Source organism: Sapajus apella, unplaced genomic scaffold (genome assembly GCF_009761245.1).
Source record: "Sapajus apella isolate SASKATOON/1434 unplaced genomic scaffold, GSC_monkey_1.0 scaffold8, whole genome shotgun sequence".
NCBI classification, from domain to species: Eukaryota; Metazoa; Chordata; class Mammalia; order Primates; family Cebidae; genus Sapajus; species Sapajus apella.
Window position 1 is genome coordinate 13,275,481 of NW_022436948.1, and position 17,835 is coordinate 13,293,315.

Below are 17,835 nucleotides of genomic sequence, written 5' to 3' on the forward strand. Positions count from 1 at the left end.
CAATGAGGACCCAGCCATACACGTGCCTCTCTGCCCCATTTGGCGCTGAGCCTGTCAGGACACAAACCCTCACCTCCAGATCTAGTTAAGGGCAGTGTGTGCACATCAGCCTGCTTTTGTGGTCAGCCTGGGCTGCCCTCCAGCAGACCTCCACCATTCTCACACAAGGGCCCTCCCAGAATACGGGGCTTGGCCTCTGGGAGGCACATGTTCCAAAGGCTTTTTGATTCTCTCTTGAGACTCACCTGAGTAAAAGGTGCACTTAGCTCACCTTTTGTTAATTTTCTTTTTTTTTCAGATCCAAGGTATTACCTAGGCATGCATTTTTTTTTTAAAGGGATGTTGAATTTCACATGCGATCCACACAGACATGGTAGCAATTTAATATATTAACGAGCTCGCAATAAGTGCAACTCCTTGGGCTGTTTCGCAGCTGGGTCTGTACTCTGGTAATACAGCAGAGAGAGATCAAGCTTTTTCACCACCGCAGATTGGAATGTGATGGTTAACTTCACATGTCAATTTGACCAGGCTATTGCTCCCAGTTGTTTGGCCAAACACCAGCCCCGATGTTGCTGTGAAAGTGTTTTTAAGATGGGACTGACGTTGACAGCAGTAGCCCTTGAGTCACGCAGATGAACGCCACCACGTGGATGGGCCTCATCTCATCAGATGAAGCCCTTAGAAGCAAAGATGGAGGTTTCCCTAAAAAGTAATCCTCCTCAAGGCTGCAACACAGACGTTCTGCCTGAGTTCCCAGCTTGCTGTCCCGCAGAATTCAGGTTCAAAACTGCAGCCTCAACTCTTCCCTGAGTCTCCAGCCTGCCAGCCTGCCTTGCAGCTTTCAGACTTGCCAGCCCCCACCATCTAGTGAACTAATTCTTTAAAATCTCTCTGCATAGATGCATACACTTGCATATCCTATTGGTTCTGTCTCTCTGAATCATACAGGAGGGCTCTGATGAGTGAAGCTCTCAGGCCTACCACGGCCATCACCTCTAAGAAGGATGACTTGCTGAGCCCTCATCGGCACTACAGCCCAGCTACCATCCAGCCTCAGGGCCTTGCGTCTACTCTTCTCTCTGGACACATGTCCTAAGCTGGCTGCAGGCTCACTTTCTCACCTCCTCCAAGTCCAGCATGCCCATCACTCCCTAAAATCGCACCTCTTTGCAGCGAACCTTGGCCTTCTCCACCTGCCCTTCCCCGCCTGCCCTTCCCCATATATTTGTCTCCTTAGCACTGATCCCATCAGCACCTGACATATGACATGAGCATCCATTCATTATGTGATTTCTCACCACCTCCCCATCTGCTGCTGGAAGGTCAGCCCCATGAGGGTGTAAACCCTGTGTTGGGCCACTGATGACACCCCATGCCTTGAACACGGCCCAGCATACAGCAGGTGCTCAATAACTACTCGGTGTGGAATGACGGAACAACTGACAGATTCGGGGATGTGAAGGCAAAAGGGCCCGTACACGGTGCGGCAGTTCCTCCCTGCCCTTGGCTTTCCCTTTAATCCAGGCACTGCCCACTGGCATGGCTTCTTTCCTCGGGGAGCCAGGGCCCTAATCACTCAGGTGGCGCCCTAAGTATAACCCTACTGTGATGGTTAATACTGAGTGTCAACTTGATTGGATTGAAGGATACTAAGTATTTCCTGGGTGTGTCTTTGAGGGTGTTGCCAAAAGAAATTAACATTTGAGTCGGTGGGCTGGGGAACACACATCCATCCTTAATCAGGTGGGCAGCATCTAGTCAGCTGCCAGCGAATATAAACCAGGCAGAAAAACATGAAAAGGAGAGACTGGCCTAGCCGCCCAGCCTCCATCTTTCCCGAGCTGGATCTTCCTGCCCTCGAACATCAGACTCCAAGTTCTTCAGTTTTGAGACGCAAGCTGGCTCTCCTTGTTCCTCAGCCTTGCAGACAGCCTATTGTGGGACCTGTGATCGTGTAAGTTAATACTGAATAAACTCCCCTTTAGTTGGTTACTATTCTTAGTGTTTATGTCTTAAGTTCTTTTTTTTTTTTTTTTTGAGGCGGAGTCTTGCTCTTGTTGCCCATGCTTGAGTGCAGTGGCATGATCTCAGCTTACTGCAACCTCCGCCTCCTGGGTTCAAGCAATTCTCCTGCCTCAGCCTCCTGAGTAGCTGGGATTACAGGCACCTGCCACCATGCACAGCTAATTTTTGTATTTCTAGCAGAGATGGGGTTTTGCCATACTGGCCAGGCTGGTCTCGAACTCCTGACCTCGTGATCTGCCCGCCTCAGCCTCCCAAAGTGCTGGGATTATAGGTGTGAGCATGTGCCCTTGTTCTTTTACTTATTTATTTTTGGCAGATTACTGTTACAATCATATATACACATGGGAGTTTATTAAGTATTAACTTATGCAATCATAAGGTCATGATCCTGTTTTAAGTATTAACTTTCACGATCATGTAGGATATATCCTATTAGTTCTGAGCCTTTAGAGACTCAGACCCTGACTAATGCACAGACAAAAGCACATACCAAAAGGGGGGAGCCATTCTGCTTCGGAGGAGCAGATGTCCCTTTCCTGGGTCCTCCTGCCGTAGGTTGCAGAGTAGATGTTGAGAAACTTGGATTCATGGCAGTGCAGTTTGAGCTCCTGGTCTTCACACACAGTTTTGTTTTTTAATTCATCTGAAGCAGAAACAAAAATGGAAGGCACCATCAGCTTCCCCCAGAAGTAGTGAGCACTGTCCAAGTCCCACCGCTCATTTCCCTGGGGCTGCACCCTGAGAAGCCGGCAGTGGGGATGGCCCTATGGGCTCATGCCATCTCTGACCCTGGGAAACATAGCTTTCTGCAGGAAGCTGGTGGGAAGTAACTTGCTGACAAGCGCAAAGACCCTGGGAATTATACTAAGGGGCAAATGGAGGAGAGGTGTTGGCGTTAAGGAGGAAGGGCCGGCCATAAAGGAAGGTTCTCTTGCTCACCACTTACGGTCACACATTCCTTCGCTGAAGGGAGCCTTTTCTCAAATGTTGGCTTGGGGTCCACATAGGTAAAGACAGACCCGAAATTACCTGAAAGAAGCATTAAGCTTCTTTCTCTGTCTGGAGAGAGCCCAGTTAAATCTCACCACCAGCCCCTCAACTGGCATCCCCATGTGTGTATGCATTATTTATTATTTTATTTCAGTTTTTGAGAGACAGGGCTTTACTCTGCCACCCAGGCTAGAGTGCAGTGGTGCAATCATGGCTTACTGCAGCCTTGAACTTTTGGGTCAAACCTAGGCTTAAGCGATCCTCTCGCCTCTGCTTCTCAAGTACCTGGGAGTATAGGAATGCACACCATGCCCAGCTTATATTTATTCAAGAAAGAGGCTGGGCACAGTGGCTCACACCTGTAATCCCAGCACTTTGGGAGGCCGGGGTGGGAGGATCACAAGGTCGAGAGATCAAGACCATCCTGGCCAACATGGTGAAACCTCCGTCTCTACTAAAAATACAAAAATTAGCTAGGTGTGGTGGTGGGTGCCTGTAGTCCCAGCTACTCGGGAGGCTGAGGCAGGAGAATCGCTTGAATCTGGGAGGCAGAGGTTGCAGTGAGCCGAGGACACGCACTGCACTCCAGCCTGGCAACAGAGACTCCATCTCAAAAAAAAAAAAAAAAAAAGCAAGAAAGATGATATGATACCAAATCAAATGATTTCCTTTACTAGGAAAGGGGCAAAAACAAGGCATGGTGTCAGTTAAGAATTCCTCTTTATAGAAGTGTGAAAAGTCTGCCCCCAATCTGGGAAATCCAGGAACAGCTGACCCTCAAGCTGATGGTGCATTCTAGGTTAGGATGATCTGAACCAGGCTGCACTTTGTTCCCAAAGAACTCAGGGAAAAGTCTGTTTGTTTAATCTGCTTATCACAGTAAAATCTTTCTTTGCAATGTCATATAAAGTTGGCATTATGCTTGCACTGTTGAAGTTGTTTGTTTTTTTTTTTAAAGAAGGTACTCCAAAACCATTCAATTAGTAAAAACATTTAATAATGATTTGATTTTTTAAAGCAGTAATAGCTAACACTCCAGACACAAAAAAACCCATATGGTATGATTCCATTTATATGAAGGATTCAGGAGAGGCAAACCTTTAGGTTTGATGAGTGAGTGCCTGAGGCTGGAGGTGAGGTCGCAGACAGAAAATGGGCACAGGGAAGCCTCCAGAGATGGTGGGAATGTTTTATGATGGACTGTGGTCACAGTTGCACAACTCAGTAAATTCACAGAAAATCACTAGAGTGTACACTTGAAAAAGATGAATTTTATGCTATGTAAATGATATCTCAATAACGATATATTTAAATAATAATAGCTAACAGGGCTGAGTGCGGCGGCTCACACCTCACACCTCCCAGCACTTTGGGAGGCTGAGGCGGGCAGATCACCTGAGGTCAGGAGTTCGAGACCAGCCTGGCCAACATGGCAAAACTCTGCCTCTACTGAAGCTACACAAATTAGCTGGGCATGGTGGTGGGCGTGTAATCTTGAGAGGCTGAGGCAAGTGAATCGCTTGAACTGGGGAGGCAGAGGTTGCAGTGAGATCATGCTACTGCACTCCAGCCTAGGTAACACAGCAAGACTTTGTCTCAATAGTAATAATAATGGCTAATACTTGCTGAAGACTTCCTCCCAACCAGGCCCTGTTCTAAGAGCTTTAAATGTATAAGTAAATGGAATATTCAAAGCAGCCCTTCTGAGAACAACCGCTTCAAATCCTTTGCATAGAGTGTATTGGATTTTTAAAAGTTGCGGGAGTGATTCATGTATTCTGGATGCTTTTTTCTCTTAGGTGTTAGAAAATTTTCTCTTATCTTGTCACTTATCTTAAACTTCACAAAATCAAAGCAAAGCAAAACATAAAGGGGACCATGGCCATTTATTTGCATATGTGGCTCTTACCCTTGCCAACTTTTTGTAAAGAAAAGTCTTTGAAAATGCTAGCTCTGGCGGGGCGCGATGGATGGCTCACACCTGTAATCCCAGCCCTCAGGGAGGCCTAGTGGGCGGATCACTTGAGGTTGGGAGTTTGAGGCCAGCCTGACCAACATGGAGAAAGCCTGTCTCTACTAAAAATACAAAATTAGCCGGGTATGAACACATGCCTGTAATCCCAGCTACTCTGGAGGTTCAGGCAGGAGAATCACTTGAACTTAGGAGGCAGAGGTTGCAGGGAGCCAAGATTGCACCACTGCACTCCAGCCTGGGCAACAAGAGCAAAACTCTGCCTAAATAATAATAATAAAATAAAATGAAATAAAATAAAAAATGCTAGCTTCACCCTGTCACCCCTCTTCTGGAGTTTTCTACTTTTTATAATCTTGCTCTGTTACCCAGGCTGGAATGCAATGTCGCGATCTCGGCTTACTGCAACTTCCACCTCTGGGTTCAAGTGGTTCTCCTGCCTCAGCCTCCCGAGTAGCTGGGACTACAGGCGCCCACCACCATGCCCAGCTAATTTTTGTAGTTTTAGTAGAGATGGGTTTTCGACATGTTAGCCAGGTTTGTCTCAAAGTTCTGACCTCAGGTAATCTGCCCGCCTCAGCCTCCCGAAGTGCAGATTACAGGCGTGAGCCACCGCGCCCAGCCTGGAGGTTTCTACTTTGAAATGGCAACCACATAGCAGACAGCTGCATTTTTTTTAGCCAAACAAGCATTGGAGTCATTGAAGTTAACTGCAAACAAGAGTTAAATGACAAGAACTGCTAGAGCTGTCACGGGCTGGCCCAGAGCGGGCGGGAAGAGTGTGCAGAGGTTCCCTCTTCCACCCCAGCCTCTCACTCCTCTCACTCGCCCGTGTTCTCTTTCCACTTTTCTTTCTTGGATTGGAAGTACAGGCTGATTCTAGCTCCCAAACACACCTCAAGCCAAACTTTTCCCAATTGTGATTCGAAGCTCATTCATGGGTCTTGAAATCGTGAGTCGTGACCAACAATTTTGTAAAATATAGTTTAGAAAACAACAAAGGGCATCACATGAAGAAAGGATAAACACTGTTTTGTTATCTACACATTTCTTTTTCGGTTGTGTGTATACGAGTATGTGTTCTGCTGGGATAGAATGTGAAATGCTTTTCCTACTACGGGCTTCAATCACAATTTGAAAACGCCCTCCTGGATCCCTACAGAAAGGCGTGAGCAGTACACATTAGGGCCACAGCAGCAGGTTAGATCTTCATATCCTGGAATCAACGATGCTAAGCTCCAAATTTAAAAAATGAAAGATAATAATTTCCAAATATAAATGTCGCCTTTCTTTTTCTTTCTTTCTTTTTTTCTTTTTTTGAGACAGCGTCTCACTCTGTCACCCAGGCTGGAGTGCAAGGGGGCAATCTTGGCTCACTTCAACCTCCACCTCCCAGGCTCAAGTGATTCTTTGCCTCAGCCTACCGAGGAGCTAGGATTACAAGCATGCAGCACCATGCCCGGCTAATTTTTATATTTTTTGTAGAGACAGGGTTTCACCATGTTGGCCAGGCTGGTCTTGAACTCCTGAACTCAAATGATCCACCCACCTAGACCTCTCAAAGTGCTGGGATTACAGGTGTGAGCCACCGCGCCCGGCCTAAATGCCATCTTTCTGTACCTTGTAAATTTCCATGACTTTCTACCAAAAGCAGAGAAGCAACAGTGAGACCAAATTTTGGACCACAGGAAGGAAAACTTTGCAGGATCTCAAGAGGACCACCAGCTCTGCTGCTGGCAAACTTTGTTTCTATCCTTTCATCCATGAGGATGGGAACATTCACGATGAATGAAAGGCTCAGAGCAGAAGCCAGGCTACAGATGCTCACAAAATCCTCATCCTTTCCTGGTAGTTTAACACACAGAAAGAACCACCACAAGCAAGAAAAATGAAAATGATGACTAAGCAAATGTCTCGAAGTCCCTTTACCCCCTAACTGGAATCTTAATTCAACAACTTAAACTTAGAGGCAAGGAAAGTTTTGTTTTCTTTTTCTAAATAAAAGACTGCCAAGTCTGACCCCAATGTCAGAAGGTTCGATTCTTTTTGGTGAGTCATATCCGCACTGGCATTTATGTGCAGTTTGAGTAGATGCTAAATCCCACCAACAACAAAATTTTGCCTGACTTCAAAGACCCAGAGTGAACGATGGCCTTTGATGCAGAAAAGACGGCTTGGATAGAAACCCCAAAAGAGCCAAAGCCCCCTACCAACCAGGAGAACTTAGAAAAATGTTAAGAATGCCTTCCGGTGGCAGAGCTCCCACAGAAAGAGGATGGAAGAAGGCGGGCCAAACCCAGCTTTATCTCCGCAAATTAGAAACTTTTTAAATGGAAATTGTTTTTCTTCTTTTTCTTTTTTTTTTTTTTTAAATCAAAACTTTTAAAAGTTGGAAGAGGTTTTTTTTTTTTTTTTTTTTTGCTGTTTAAGGCATGTCAGGAAACGCATTTATTAGCCACATCTCTTTGATTTATTGAAGCCCATTCATTAAAAGTAGCCTCCATGCCAACAAAACCCTCCCAGAGTAACACAACACCCACATGCCAGGCCTCCAGCGATCTCCTCCCCAGATTACGAGCAAATCATCTCCTGGAACGGAGGGGCCTGTGAGTGTTACATTACATCCTTGGGGTGACATTACATCCTTGGGGTGACGGCTATGTTATGTTGAGTCACTTGGTTCCTTGGGAATGTACTAATTCACTGTCAGGTAACAGTGACATTTCTGGATTATAAAAAACAAGGGGAGTACTAACATCATTGCTACTCTTCTTAGAAGACTAGTATTTGTTTTAGAGCTGGGCGAGAGTTCTCAATTGGTCTCAGGTTAGAGAAGGTGTGGACAGCCTTCCAGAAGCAGGCTGCCAACACTTCTGGGAGTTTAGATGGGGACGATGGCAGGAGCCTGGGAAGGTAGAACCATGACTCTGCTTAAATGACAACAGCAACAAAATTCCCCTTCTCATTCTATTAGGTTGGCGCAAAAGTAATCGCCATTGGTTTTTGCCATTAAAACCAATGGGCAAAAACCACGATGACTTTTGCACCAACCTACCCATGAGAGGGCTCTGTGGGTCGTTCTGCTCCTCTTCAACACAACAGTCACAAAAGCACATCACCAGCCGCCTTTCAAAGGTGGGTAGAGGAAGGATTATCCACAATGGGAGTATTTTATTACTGACATTGCATACAACTGCCAGTGCATAGTGATGTTGAAATGTAGTCACTTTTATTTATTTTTATTATTTATTTATTTAGTAAATAAATCTCACCCTGTCATCTAGAATGCAGTGGTGAGATCATAGCTCACTGTAATCTCAAATTCCTGGGTTCAAGCAATCCTCCCGCTTCAGCCTCCCAAGTAGCTAGGATTGCGGGTTCATGCCACCATGCCTGGCTAATTTTCTTTGTTTATTTGTTTTGTAGAGATGGGGGTCTCACTATGTTACCCAGGCTAATCTCCTACGATTGGCCTCAAATGATTCTCCTACCTTGGGCTCCCAAAACACTGAGATTACAGGCATAACTATATCCTTTAGCCATTCATAACTTTAGTAGAGTGACTTGAATTAGCTTATTGAAATAATAAGTACCAACTACTGAACTCCACTTCATGGTCCTGTGCTAAGCATGTTACATACAACCCTGTGTCTTATAACAGCCCTATGCAGAAGAGACATAATCCCCATGTTACAACCGAGTCCTAGAAAGTGTGCCCAACACACAGCAGAAAGGAATATAAACCCAGAACTGCCTAAATCCAAGCCTCACTGAAACCTACACTTCCTAAAGGGATGCAGTTTGGGAGGCGAGGCTGTGGGGAAGGAAGCATAGTATACACTGGGGAAAAGAAGGTTCTAGTGAGGCTTCCCGGTAAAATAACTTTCCATAAAAACAAACAAATAAACCCCGATCAGTGGCATTTGCCAATTTCCCTGGTGTAACTATTCCCACCGTGGCAGATTCCACAGAACACAGGCAGAGCTGGTAAGAGATGCGCGTAACTGGCTCTCAGGAGAAGAACTGGCTCCTCGCACCTTCACAGGGTGCAGCAGTGAAGCCTTTGAACAATCACAGCGTCCTGCCCGACTGGAGCTGGGAAGTGAGAAGAGCCTCAGGAGGTGTGAGAGGTGCAGGAAATGAGGCAGGAAGGTGTGGAGACCATCTCACTTCTACCTCCTCAGCGGCAGTGCCTCAGGTTGCCAGTGTCCAGGTTACATGTGGGCTCCGCCTCTCATCTGCTCTCTATGGGGCAGCCAAAGGGGCTTCATGACTTCATCCCAGCACCCTCCCTGCTTAGATGCTGCCCTACAGATAGAGCCCCAACTCCTTCCTTGGCTGCGAGGGCCCGGGATCCCTGCTCCGGCTCTCTGGCTGGCACTCCCTCCTGCTGTTTTGGTGCTGTGCTCCTGCCCCGTAACTGGCTATGCCAACGCACCTGCACCCTCCAGCCACAGGCTTCTGTATGCAGTGCTCTTTCTGTGCCCCCTATCCCTGCAGTTCTCAGCTCCATCATCACTTGCTCCAAAAAGCCTCCACTGAATCCCCTGTTGAGGACAGTTCCTCCTGTGAGGCTGGGTGTGGTGGTTCACACCTATGATCCCAGCACTTTGGGAGGCCAAGGCGGGCAGATCATGTGAGGTCCGGAGTTCAAGACCAGGCTGGCCAAGATGGTGAAACCCCTTCTCTACTGAAAATACAAAAATTAGCCGGGCATGGTGGCGCATGCCTGTAATCCCAGATACTTGGGAGGCTGAGGCAGGAGAATTGCTTGAACCTGGGAGGCAGAGGTTGTAGTGAGCCAAGATCGAGCCATTACACTCCAGCCTGGGCGATGGAGTGAGACCCTGTCTCAAAAAAATTAAAAAAAAAAATCATCCTATGAGCTGCCTGCATAGTACCAAGCGCCTCTCCATGCAGCCCTGACCCTACCTGGAATCTTGCATGTATTTGTGTGAGATTCACAGTGAATATCAGGCCCCCATGGGGCTGGACAATCTGGTTATCGAGGATGTGCTTACCTGTGTCTCCCCAGTGCTGAGCGCAGGACCTGGCCCCTGCTGGGTGAACATTTGCTCTGTGAATACATACTAAGCACCTACGGTTCTGTGGGACAATGGTGAATCACTCAGCGTTCCTGCTCTCAAGAGGCTCACAATCTGATGCTGTGTGTGTGCAAATAATACACAAGACATAAATAAGGTAAACCCAAATGAAGCTGTAGCTGTGAAGAAGATCAAATAGGATGCTGTGATAGAGAGGGACGATGGGGTGAGAGGGAGAGGCTTCCTTAGATTGTTTTTGTTTGTTTGTTTGTTTTGGACAGAGAAGGTCGCTCTTGAAAGGTGGAAACTATGCCAGGAGAAGGAACCAGCTATGTGAAGATTTCAGGAATGCTCGAGGGGTGAAGGAAGGTTGGGAAATACCCTCGAGGGGGTGTGGACATCATCCGCAACAGAACCGCCATTCAGGGAATTTCTGTGGGATGTGAGTTGTTTTCATATTCAACTCCTATGCACTGTAGGGGCTTCATACATGTTTGCTGAAAAAATATGAATCAACCAGATGAAACCTCACATCGTAGTCCTGAGGCTGTGGCTCTGAACTCACTTATCAGAGGTTTGGTCAATTTTACAAAGGTCATTTGACTTCCTTAGAGGCTGGTTTTTCTCCACTTATTATGAAAATTTTCAAACATATAGAAATGTGAAAGAATATCACAACCGATAGTCATATTCCCACCACCTCAGTTCTTCAATTAACATCTTAACAAGGACTGCTTGTGTAATCTTTTTCACCATGGAAGGAGGGAAGTGGAGAAGAGAAAAAAAGGGCCGGGCACAGTGGCTCATGCCTGTAATCCTAGCACTTCGGGAGGTTGAGGCAGGAGGATTGTCTGAGCTCAGGAGTTCGAGACCAGCCTGGGCAACATGGTGAAACCCCGTCTCTACTAAAATACAAAAGAAATTAGCCGGGAGTGGTGGCGGGCACCCATAAACTCAGGGACTCGGGAGGCTGAGGCAGGAGAATTGCTTGAACCTGGGAGGAGGAGGTTGCAGTGAGCTGAGAATGGGCCACTGTACTCCAGCCTGGGTGACAGAACGAGACTCTGTTTCTTAACAAAAGAAAGAAAGAAAGAAAGAAAGAAAGAAAGAAAGAAAGAAAGAAAGAAAGAAAGAAGCCAGGCACAGTGGCTCACATCTGTAATCCCAGCACTTTGGGAGGCTGAGGCGGTGGATCACCTGAGGTCAGGAGTTCAAGACCAGCCTGACCAACATGGTGAAACCCCATCTCTACTAAAAATAAAAATAAAAAATTAGCCAGGCTTGGTGGTCCACACCTGTAATCCCAGTTACTCAGGAGGCTGAGGTAGGAGAATTGCTTGAACCCAGGAGGTTGCAGTGAGCCGAGATTGCACCATTATACTTCAGACTGGGCAACAAGAGCAAAGCTCCATCTCAAAAAAAAAAAAAAAAAAGAAAGAAAGAAAAAGAAAAAGAAGGTGAAGCTAATGACAGTCATGGGTGTCTTCAAGGCCAGAATATAGTCATCTGTGAGATTCAGCGGTGGGAGGGATGTGATGCACACAAAGCTTTCTTGAAGTGATTTCCTGAGTCTGTTGACTGAGGCAGGAGGTGACCCCAATGCCTGGGGGTAGAGGGAGGGTGGTTCTGAATGGCTGGGCCTGCTTGTAGGTATTTGTGATTGTGTGTACATGTGAGTGTGTGTGAGCACGTATGACAGTATGTATGCATGTGACAGCTTGTATGCCTGTGTGTGTGTGTAATGGGGTATAAGGTGGTGGTGGTGTGCATGTGTGTGTGATGATGTGACTGTGAGCGTCCATCATGTGCTGTGAGGGTGTGAGTGTGTCTGTATGTGCGCATGTGCAGTACTGGAATTGCTCACGGCAGTTCCGAGGCATGTGGGCCCTGGCAGGGAAGGGGCTTGACAGAAGCCTGCAGATCTGTTGAAGGGATCCAGGGGTCTCTCCCCAGATGTGCACCTGAGACCATACTACGAGTGTGGCCTGGCCCCTCCCCACGTAAGTCTGGCACCCAGGTCCCCAGGGCCTCGGGGAATGCTGGGCTCCAGGGTGGGAGCCAACAGAGAACAAAATGCAAGAAGTGAAAACAGCTGTGCTGGATGGTGGAGGGAGGCTGAAAATGCTTAACTCGACCAGGCGCGGTGGCTCAGGACTGTAATACCAGCACTTTGGGAGGCTGAGGTGGGAGAATCGCTTGAACCCTGGTAGCAGAGGTTGCAGTGAGCCGAGATCGCACATTGCACTCCAGTCTGTGTAACAAGAGCAAAACTCTGTCTCAAAAAAAAAAAAAAAAAAAAAAACAAAAACGAAAAAAAAAAAAAAAAAAAAAAAAAATTAACTCCTTGGGTTTGGTTAAACACACAGCTGTCATTTCTCTGCAACAAGGTGTTCAAGAACCTCTAATGCTGCAGTGACCCCTGGCTTCTCTTGGCGCCTGGAAGTGTGACCCACCCACTGAAGATGGATTGTTTTGGCCATCACAAAACTGACCTGTGTTACAAATGGCAAAAGTCAATGGGGAAAAGAACGAGAATCAGAATAAAAGAGATTGCTCCAGCCATATCTCCTCTCATTCTCCTGCGGAACAAGGAGCCCCTGCCATGGGTGTGGGCGGGAGGAGCCGGTTCTTAAAGAACTGAAACAGTGGGTGCAGGTGGCAGGTGGCCCACTGAGCCTCAGGGGAAAACAGGCAGCCCTTCCGTCTCAACACAAGACACCTCTGAAAAGCAGAACCAACTCCTCATTTTGTGGAATAGCAATTGTGGTCTCTCACCACCTCGAGAGTCGTGACATCAGTACAACTGAGTTGTACATATTGGAAAGGATTTTTAAAATTCCGGGATTTGTATGAAGGCATATGCAGATGCACACACACAATCCTTCTCTCCCTCTCTCTCTGTTTCTCTCTCTCTGTCTCTAAAAAACTGGGTAGGATGGAGCACAGTGTTTCTACTAATGAGATTCAAAGTTGGAACAAATGCCAAAGGGCAGAGAATTTTGACCAGGAGTGTGAAGGAAGCGAGAACCACACCCCAAACACTGTCCCCCTCCAAAGTTACTTACTAGGTTGGCATTTAAAGGAGACCAGGAGGTATTTACTGCTTCCTGGACAAAGGTCAGGTCCAAAAACACGGCTATTGACCAGGAGGTGGCAGGCTCGCTGGTTCTGGCATTCGTCCAGCACCTTCTAGAAGGAGAGGGTAGAAAAGGGATAGGCTTGAAAACTGCTCGCAGTGACTGCCAGCCCCGAACCGGGGCTGCTCTGGGCTCTGCAAAGGGAAGGGCACCTCCCCACCTGGCCAAGCTGTGGCTAAGGCCGAAGAGCATACACATGGGTGATCGGCTTGGCACCCTGTCTCCCTGCTCTTTCTCCTAGAAAGAAACTGATCCTGCCGGGCGCGGTGGCTCACGCCTGTAATCCCAGAACTTTGGGAGGCTGAGGCTGGCAGGTCATCTGAGGTCGGGAGTTCGAGACCAGCCTGGCCAACATGGAGAAACCTCGTCTCTACTAAAAATACAAAATTAGCTTGGCGTGGTGGCGCATGCCCTGTAATCCCAGCTACTCGGGAGGCTGAGGCAGGAGAATCGCTACCCAGGAGCTGAGATGGCGCCATTGCACTGTAGCCTGGGCAGTAAGAGTGAAACTTAAAAAAAAAAAGAAAAAAAAAAGAAACCTGATCCAATAGTGCCAGGCTCCTCAGAAAACTAACCTCCGATCTACCACCAGTGGTGTGGCTGCTGCTACTTTCAGCAAAGGCGCTGCCCTGCGAGGCTCCAGGAGGTGCAAGCAAGGTCAGAGGACTTTCGGATATTGGGCTGCAGGGGACTTCCAGGTCCCCTTCGAGTGTGGGTCGTCCCCTAGCTTTAAGCTGAGAGAGCTGTGGCCATCAGGAATCACAATCCTGGCCCTTCATCCTTAAACAGCCCTGCACAGGCTACAGGAGAGCTGTGCATTGGGGAGCCCTTGGGGACTCAAAGCCTTTCTAGCTTGCGAACCGTTTAGAGTTATAAAATAGAAATTACAAAGCTGATTCCCACCCTTATCAAACCCAAGAGCAAACTCAGGAGGATGGGACCCACTTCTCCCTTGGGAAGCAGTTTTCTTTTTTCTTTCCTTTCTTTCCTTTTTTTTTTTTTCTTTGAGACAGTCTTCCTCTGATGCCCAGGCTGGAGTACAGTGGCACAATTTCGGCTCACTGCAACCTCTGCCTACTGGGTTCAAGCAATTCTCCTGCCTCAGCCTCCCAAGCAACTGGGACAATAGGCACATGCCACCATGTCCAGTTAATTTTTTGTATTTTTAGTAGAGATGGGGTTTTATCATATTGGCCAGGCTGGTCTCAAACTCCTGACCTTGTGAATCACCTGCCTTGGCCTCCGCAAGTGTTGGGGTTACAGGCATGAGCCACCGCATCTGGCTGGGGAGCAGTTTTCTCAGTGGAATGCTCAGACTTTCTGTTGGGCATTGGGCTTAAACGCTTTCCTTTAAATCTCAATCTCTCTCTCGCTCCTGATTTTTTCCAGGCAGCTCCTTTGTTCTTAAGGCTTCTGCTCTGTGGGAGCTCACAACACCCTCCTCCAGGTCCTGGTAAGGCTCAGCATTTTGCTTCTGGGTTCTTCCAGGTCCTCGTTCCCAAATGGAACAAGTCCTGCCTGTGATAAACACAGAGGTCCTGAACTTGGGTCTGGTTAAAACAAAAACAAAAAGGACACCGAGTACAGTTAGAAAAAAAGTTCCCAAGAATCTGCTTATGACTTTAAGCCTGAATTTAGTGTGCACATGAGCCTCTCTGAGTCATCATGTTCTCAGAGCAGCTCATGGAATATCTCCGTGAAGGATGCTGGCCCTGCCAGGTATTCCCCGTCCTCTGCCGGGCCCAGCAGCTGTGTCTTGATCAGGAAAAAACACTCAAGAGACCCCTCAGACTCTCAGAAGGTGCAGCTTTCAGATGACTGTATGTGGCATGGCGAAGGGCCATGGCGAAATGACTCAGCCCACACATGTCACTGGGGGGCTCCTCAGAGCAGACCCCAGGGCAGGGCTTGTTTTCAAACTATGTCATGAGCTGGAAAATGCAGAGAGGGGGTCTTCCTGTTGACAGTTAAGGAATGAATCAGCTGTGATCTTCCGTGTGGATGTCTTTCCACCTTAAGCAACCTCCCTCTGAGGAAACACCTTGCCTGGGCTCCCAGTGCAGCTTAAAAGACATAAAAGTAGGCTGGGCATGGTGGCTCATACCTGTAATCCCAGCACTTTGGGAGGCCAAGGTGGGTACATCAGGAGTTCGAGACCATCCTGACTAACATAGTAAAACCCTGTCTCTACTAAAAATACGAAAATTAACCAGGAATGATGGGAGTGATGGTGCCTGTGATCCCAGCTGCTTGAGAGGCTGAGGCAGGAGAACTGCTTGAACCCGGAGGCCGAGGTTGTGGTGAGCCAAGATTGTGCCATTGTACTACTCCAGCCTGGGTAACAAGAGTAAAACTCCATCTCAAAAAAAAAAAAAAAAAAAAAAAAGGCACAAAAGTAAAGGACTTCTTGACCTCTGGTTGAAAGAGCAGTGCATTAGCCGGGCGTGGTAGCAAGTGCCTGTAATCCCAGCTACTCTGGAGGCTGAGGCAGAGTCGCCTGAACCTGGGAGGCGGAGGTTGCAGTGAGCCAAGATCACACCACTACACTCCAGCCTGGGTGACAGAGCTAGACTCCGTCTCAAAAAAATAAATAAGAAAAAAGAAAGAGTGGAGCATGGGGATGTTTCTGGCAAACAAACCCTCCGAACAACATCAGAACTGTATTCCCAAATGCTAACTTGTCAGCCTGGTTATAGAAACATCCTCTTCCCTCCGGGGTATCTGGCAGAGGCAGGTACCCATGGAATGGTGGAGGTGGTGCCCATGCTCTAATGTACCAGGAGTTCATAACTTTTACAAAGTAGCCACTTTAAACAATGTTGGTACTGGCCAACATTTCTTTCATGCACCCAGGAGGGCAGCAGGCAGCCTGGGATCCAAGGATGGATGGGCGGGGCAGGTGGCTGAGAAGTGGGGGTGGGTCAAGAGGGGCGCAGCTCCTGCGGTGGCACCCAACGGGTAGAATTAGGGGTAGGGTGGGTGCTATGCTGGAATTAGGGGTAGGGTGGGTGTTTTGCTCCAAAACTCACATTGAAATGTAATTGCCATCATAACAGTTTTAACAGGTGGGGTCTTTAGGAGGTGATTAGGCCATGAGGCCTCCACCCTCATGAATGGATTAATGCTGGGTTTTTTTTTTTTCAGGAGTTGGTGGTTAGAATGGCAGTAGGCTTGTTATAAAAGGCAAGTGTGGGCCCTTCTCCTTCTCTTGTCCCTTCCATTCTTCTGCCATGTGAGTACCAGTGGTTCCCAGTCTCCTAGAGGATGTAGTGTTCAAGGAGTCATCTTGGAAGAAGAGACACCAAACCTATGGCACCTTGCTCTTGGGCTTCCCGACCTTCAGGACTGTGAGAAAACAATGTCTGTTCCTTATAAATTACCCAGGCTCAGGTATGCTGTTATAGCAGCACAAGAAGGACTAAGACAGCGGAGCACACAGGGAAAGCAACTTCTTGCCTCCTGAAGAAATGGGTTGTCTCTCCTCAAGGTATAGAAACCATGTCGGAGGGAGTACTCAAACACATTCATTTTGGCTACTCAATTGATGTTTTTACCAATCACCTGAATACCCAGATACTACCATGCTTGCGTGGAAGCAAGGGATGGTGTGAGAAATAGAAAAATTCTTACATCATCACATTAGTTTTGCTTCTCCTGTTTGGGCCTTAGGGAGAGCTACACAGCATTACAGCTAATCCTATTTCTCCTTAGTTCTCCTAGCAAATTTATCTTTATCCACATTTTCTATGGTTGACAAAATCAAACAGACTTCCAACTTGCCACCTGCTCTAAACTCCCTGCTTTAAATGTATTCATACGGAACTTGGGAGGCATTAAAAAAAAAATCTAAGGCCAAGTGACTCAGTAATCCTGCTCAACTAGTTACATGTTAGGGGTCAAGGAAGGTGAAGTAGAAGCTGCTCAGATGATTGAAAGCCATGCACAGTCTAAAACCATCATTGAAATATTAGTTTGACCTTCTCCTATACCAAACCTTTCCCTAAATATGCCAACCACAAAAAGAATGAAATCACACTTCCCAATTCCCGGTACTATCCAGTAGAAGGAAGGAGTCAGAAGAGGCTGCCCAAAATAGATCCGAGCAAGAATGACGTCATTATCTACAAGTGGAGAAGGAAACCATTAAAAAGCACAAGGTGATGATTGATATTTCCTTCCTTGAGTACATTTTCTTTCCTTTTCTTTTTTTTTTTCTTGCACCTGTAGTGTTTTTTTTTTTTTTTTTGAGATGGAGTTTTGTTCTGTCACCCAGGCTGGAGTACAATGGCTCAATCTCGGCTCATTGCAATCCTCGCCTCCTGGGTTCAAGTGATTCTTCTGCCTCAGCCTTCCGAGTAGCTGGCACTACAGGTGCAAGCCACTACACCTGACTAATTTTGTATTATTAGTAGAGATGGGGTTTCACCATATTGGCCAGGCTGGTCTCGAACTCCTGACCTTGTGATCCGCCTGCCTTGGTCTCCCAAAGTGCTGGGATTATAGGCATAAGCCACTGCACCTGGCCCCTTGAGTACATTTTCTTTCTTTCTTTCTCTTTCTTTCTTTCTTTCTTTCTTTCTTTCTTTCTTTCTTTCTTTCTTTCTTTCTTTCTTTCTTTCTTTCTTTCTTTCTCTCTTTCTCCTTCCTTCCTTCCTTCCTTCCT

General features: G+C 47.1%; 1 protein-coding gene and 1 long non-coding RNA gene across 16 annotated transcripts in view; one reads left to right on the forward strand and one right to left on the reverse strand.

Moving 5' to 3' along the window:
* EVA1C (eva-1 homolog C) overlaps positions 1 to 17,835 on the reverse strand; it is a 107,845-nt gene that overhangs the window by 44,317 nt on the left and 45,693 nt on the right. For 9 of the 15 annotated variants that reach the window (XM_032277035.1, XM_032277029.1, XM_032277030.1 and 6 more), the window contains 3 exons: positions 13,101 to 13,224; positions 2,968 to 3,057; positions 2,519 to 2,671 (listed from right to left, as the gene is read on the reverse strand). In XM_032277035.1, coding sequence (XP_032132926.1) covers positions 2,519 to 2,671; positions 2,968 to 3,057; positions 13,101 to 13,224 — 367 coding nt within the window. The remainder of the gene's footprint in view (positions 1 to 2,518; positions 2,672 to 2,967; positions 3,058 to 13,100; positions 13,225 to 17,835) is intronic. The other 6 variants (XM_032277026.1, XM_032277031.1, XM_032277028.1 and 3 more) reach the window with 4 other exon arrangements.
* LOC116550883 overlaps positions 1,908 to 17,835 on the forward strand; it is a 16,573-nt gene continuing 645 nt past the window's right edge. Inside the window, exons 1-2 of the long non-coding RNA XR_004268611.1 lie at positions 1,908 to 1,987; positions 11,735 to 11,745. This is a non-coding gene — a long non-coding RNA (uncharacterized LOC116550883). The remainder of the gene's footprint in view (positions 1,988 to 11,734; positions 11,746 to 17,835) is intronic.